Source organism: Myotis brandtii, unplaced genomic scaffold (assembly GCF_000412655.1).
Source record: "Myotis brandtii unplaced genomic scaffold, ASM41265v1 scaffold793, whole genome shotgun sequence".
Taxonomy (NCBI): Eukaryota; Metazoa; Chordata; class Mammalia; order Chiroptera; family Vespertilionidae; genus Myotis; species Myotis brandtii.
In genome coordinates this window covers 722,885-728,356 of record NW_005371193.1, presented here as the reverse complement: position 1 = coordinate 728,356, position 5,472 = coordinate 722,885, and the positions used below count along the sequence as shown (strand labels likewise).

General features: G+C 39.7%; 1 protein-coding gene across 1 annotated transcript in view; it reads right to left on the bottom strand.

Annotated features, from left to right (window-relative positions):
* Nucleotides 1–5,472, bottom strand: part of LOC102252177 (YLP motif-containing protein 1) — a 55,871-nt gene extending 50,399 nt beyond the window's left edge. Inside the window, exons 1-3 of the mRNA XM_014531167.1 lie at nt 5,439–5,472; nt 4,212–4,445; nt 2,471–2,650 (exon numbers count right to left, since the gene is read on the bottom strand). Of these exons, the coding sequence (XP_014386653.1) occupies nt 2,471–2,650; nt 4,212–4,445; nt 5,439–5,465 (441 nt within the window). The 5' untranslated portion in view covers nt 5,466–5,472. The remainder of the gene's footprint in view (nt 1–2,470; nt 2,651–4,211; nt 4,446–5,438) is intronic.

Below are 5,472 nucleotides of genomic sequence, written 5' to 3'. Positions count from 1 at the left end.
GATAAGAAAAAGCTAAAGGAGTTCATCACCACCAAACCAGTATTATGTGAAATGCTGAAAGGTATCCTTTAAGAAGAGGAAGAAGAAGAAAAAGGTAAAGATACAAATTATGAACAACAAATACACATTTATCAACAAGTGAATTTAAAAATCAAGTGAATAAATAATCTGATGAACAGAATAAACTGGTGAATATAACAGAATCAGGGGCATAGAAAGGGAGTGGACTGACAATTCTCAGGGGGAAAGAGGGGTGGGGGTGTGGGAAGAGACTGGACAAAAATCATACACCTATGGATGGGGGGGGGTAAGGGCAGAGGTGGTGGGAACCGGGTGGAGGGGAGCTATGGGGGGAAAAAAGAGGAACAACTGTAATAATCTGAACAACAAAGATTTAATTTTTTTTTTAAAAAAATAATAATACAAGAATAAACTGGTTTGTGTATTCGCAACTGTAAACCTACTTTTGCCTCACCCTGTATAAGTTACCACTGACTTGGAAAAACCAACCAAACACTAAAGCAAATACCTACCTCAGCAATAAGTATTTTTCAGGTCTTTAATATTATTATGGACTAGAGGCCCGGTGCACAAAACTCATCCACTGGGGGTGGGGGAGGGGTGTACCTCAGCCAGGCCTGTGCCCTCTCGCAGTCCAGGACCCCTCAGGGAGTGGGCCTAAGCCGACAGTCAGACATCCCTCTTGCAGTCCAAGACCCCTCGCTCCTTACCACCTGCCTGCTCACTGCTCCTTACCACTCGGCTCACTGCTCCTTAGCGCTGCCACGGAGGTGGGAGAGGCTTCTGCCACCGCCACTGCATTCACCAGCCGTGAGCCCGGCTTCTGGCTGAGCAGTGCTCCCCCTGTGCGAGTGCACTGACCACGAGGGGGCAGCTCCTGCGTTGAGCGCCTGCCCCCTGGTGATCAGTGCGCATCATAGCAACAGGTTGTTCCTCCGTTGGGTCTAGGACAGGGGTGGGCAACCCCAGGCATGCGTGCCAAACATGGCATGCCAGTAACTTTTGCTGGCACGCAAAACCCTCTCTTATAATCTTCCATTTAATTTTTTTCTCTTAATATCGACTTTTTTATTTTTCAGATAAATTCAGTGTAGGTGCATCTTAGATAAATAAATAATTTTACATAACAAGTTATCTTAAAGACCATAGACATGGATTGACGAGAGAGGGGAAGAGCAATTTCTATGCCTCTGCCTTAACTCTCCCTGCCTTCCTAGATCCGACCAGTGTTTTGGTTTCATCCACATACGCTTGTGAATCTTTGTTCTCAGTGATGAATTTTGTTAAGTCTCATAATAGGAGTAGCCTGACGGATGAAAGTAGTAGCTCGTGCATATCTCTGAAGGTCACGAAATATAAACCTGATGTAAAATCTCTGTCATCAGTGATGCAGCAGCAAAAGTCCCACTGATAATATCAAACGGAGTCATAAAGTTTTCTGTCGGACTATCAGTGTACATGTATACATTAAAAAATAAATGTATTTTTCATCATCATATACTGTGTTTTTGTCGCTCGAATGAATTTTATTATTTCTTCAAGGTTCTTCACATACGTACACCTTAAGAGATATCAAGTAGGCGTAACATGTTCTCAAAAAATTAGGGTTGGCACGCAGAAGAATTTTGAGTCAGAGATTTTGCTGGTTTTGGCACGCACTCACAAAAAGGTTGCCCACCCATGGCCTAAAGGTATGCAGTGGAATGAGAGGCAAGAGGAGAGGTGTTGTTTTTCAATAATTATAACATTTTTATTTACAAAAACAATTAAACAATTAAAGTTCCTAGTACTTTTTTAATGTATGGTACTGCGTAAAACATTTTCCTCTATGAAGAGGAACCAAACAAAATTTACATAAGTATCTAGATTCGCTCCTTTTTCCATGGGCGTGAAAAACGAGAACACTCGTGAGCGGTCCTTAACAGATGGCGCGCGAAACACGAGAAAACTCGTGAGCGGTACGAAAGGTGTTAAGAACTTAAAAAATGATTTATTATTATAGACATACAGACATAAGTTTATACCTCAAAGATAAAAGACAAGCAAATATCTAAGTCATTTCATCTTTTATGGTGTATTTGTTAGGTTTTTTTGTGGTGGTTGTTTTGACCTTTTTGGGTGGATTTTTGCTTGTCTGTTACTGTAGTGGTTTGTGGGCGAAACACAAGTAAACTTATAATTATATGATAAGAACCCTGGTTCTTAAATCTCTTAGTAACAGTCAGTTCTTAGTAACTTAGTAAGAGTACTCTAACGTCTGTCTGGGTTGATATGTGAGTATTTGCATAATACCACATTTCCCAAGCCCCCAAGTTAATGCGACAGGTAACTACTTGGGCACGTCTTAGGAAATATCTTTCCTTCTTCACACTTAAATCTCCTTCAGGAATAACAAATATTTTAAATTTCTTGGGTCAATTTCCCATGTGTGAACTGAAGAAGCACTTGCCTGCATATGTGGTGGCTGCTGGATGATCTGCTGGTACTGTTGTAGGATCTGTTGTAGCTGGGTGTGCTTCTGCATTATTCCCTGGTACTGGAAGCCAACTCGATGCTGCTGGTGCTGCTGCCAGTGTGCTGCTGCAGCCTGCAACTGTTTTAACCTGGCATCTTCTTCCGGGTCCTCAGACTAAATATAGAAGATACATTTTTATTTAAATCATAAAACAGCAATTAAATTAGTAAGAAACCTATTTTATAAAGTATTGTATTGTAATACAAAGTCCAGAATCCCTACAACTCTGCCTGATTGATAAAAGCTATTCTATCTTTAGATAAATACCTAGCTCTATCTATACTGTGATAATGGATACCAATACCTAGGAGTTTATAAATTCCATAGTCTTCACTAGAATAATCATTTCATTGTTCTTAAATAGGACAATCATTACCCAACAAAGTCAATCTACATTTAATGTCCTTTTCACTCTATGAGAAATTTTTCTCTTGCACCTTAGTCACTTTTCATCAATGGACTATAGTGTAATTATTATGATTCAATAAAGTTTCCACATATGACTATTAAGAGAACAATGACCTTTGGACCAATGTGAGAACTTTCCATGTGCCAGTAAATATGCTAAATGACATTTAATGCTACAATCTATTTTGCAGATGAGAAAACTGAAGTACAAAATGGTTAACTAACTTGCTCAGAGTCACCACCAGCAAGTGGCAGTGCCTGGACAGCAGCCTAGGTCATTTGACAATAAAAGTTCTTTTTAAAATATATATATTTTTATTGATTTCAGAGAGGAAGGAAGAGGGAGAGAGAGAGGAAACATCAATGAGAGAATCACTGATGGTTGCCTCTTGGGCACGCACACACACACACACACACACACACACTACGGGGGATTGAGCCTGCAACCCTGGCATGTGCCCTTGACCGGAATCGAACCTGAGACTCGTCAGTCCACAGGCCGATGCTTTATCCACTGAGTCAAACCGGCTAGGGCAAAAAGTTGAAGCTCTTAACTATTGCCGTGTGCTGCCAATATGAAAATACCTGGCAGCCCTTTAGTGCTTAGAGACACAATTTACAAGAGTGTCTAGCCCTAACCGGTTTGGCTCAGTGGATAGAGCATTGGCCTGCAGACTCAAGGGTCCCAGGTTCGATTCCGGTCAAGGGCATGTACCTTGGTTGCGGGCGCATACCCAGTAGGGAGTGTACAGGAGGCAGCTGATCGATGTTTCTCTCTCATCGATGTTTCTAACTCTCCATTCCTCTCTGTAAAAAATCAATAAAATATACTTAAAAAAAAAAGAGTGTCTAACTCTTCACTCTCATTTAAACCATGAAAAAAAAAAGCACCTTTTCTCTCTCTTTTTCAAATTATAAGAGAAAGTTTATTTAGAAAGTTACAGAGGTAGTAGAAGTGAGCCAGCTGCGCTGCAATGGCTCAGGAAACAAGTTACAGAAGCAAAAGGACCACTGGAACTTAGGAGAGGGAAAGGTAATGTAGCTGAGGGAAAGAGAGAGACGAGAAAGGCGCTGGCGTGCTCCGGAGAGGGAATGCCAAAAAAATGCCTTTTCTAAACCTGATAAGGCATAATCTAATATTCCATAAATGGAATTTTACTGTACTTAAAAAATACATAAAAATATATATCTATTCATGATAAAAATATAAATGAATCAGAAAAAGTTGAACAATTTAATAAAAACCAAATAATTACTTTATGGTTACCTGGGATTCCTCCGGTGGAAGAGGGGGTGGTACCTCCTCATTAGGAGGTGGTAATGGGGGCTCCTCAGATGGAGGGGGTTCTGGTACTTGACTGGTGGCAGGTACTGTAACTTCTTTTACTGGCTTTGGTGCATCCTTTGCTATGACAGGACCCTTTTTGTGTCCTGGCAAATGCACTTTTGTCCTCTGCTGCAAACTTAGCAAGTGCTGTCGATACCAATACTGCTGCTGTTCCTACAACAGAAACCATTTTTAAGAATTTTACTTGACAATCCTATATAGCTGCAACTTGGTGTTTAGAGAGAGCCACATTTGTGTCTGCGTTCATGTGTCTATATGCAAGAAAAGGCAAAGCTAGACTGAGAAAGACAAATAAGCAAGATTTTCAATTCCTTCCCCAAATTTATACATTTAAATTAAACCAAGCCATACATATCAATTCAACATACTTCTCTACTCTTAAAACACATACTTTTGGAAGTGAGAGCAGTCTTTTTGATAAATGATCAAGTAAAACCTGTCAGTATTCACAGCTATTTGCTTTTAACCTGTCTTTAGCTGATTCTGACTTATCCAGGCGGATTTTGTAATTAATGAACACAATCAAATAATCCTACCTCTTCTCACTGCCTTCTCTCTTTTAAACATCTGTTGTATATTCTTTTAAACATCTGCTGTATATTCCTAGGTATATACAGAAGTCCTCCCTTATCCAAGGGAGATACATTCCAAGACCTCCAGTGGCTGCCTAAACAGTGGATAGTACTGAACTCTATATACCCTACGTTTTTTCCTATACATACATACCTATGATAGTTTAATTTATAAATTAGGCACAATAAAAGAATAACAATAACTAACAATACAACAGAACAATTATAATAAAGTAATGTAACAAAAGTTGCATGAATGTGGTTCTCTCTCTCAAAATATCTTATGGTACTATACTCACACTTCTTGTGATGATGATACAATGCCTATGTGATGAGATGAAGTGAGGTGAATGAGACATTATTAAGTAAAATAAGGGTTACTTGAACACAAGCACTGTAACATTGGGGATCTGATAACTGAGACAGGTGAGTGACTAATGGCATGGATAGTGTATACTTCATGGATGTGCCCGACAAAGGGATGAGTCACATCCCAAATGGGATGGATCAGGACAGTGTGGGGCAGTGTGATATTTCATAAGCAAAGCAGAACGGCGCACGATTTAAAACTTACAAATTGTTTATTTCTGGGATTTTCCATTTAATAT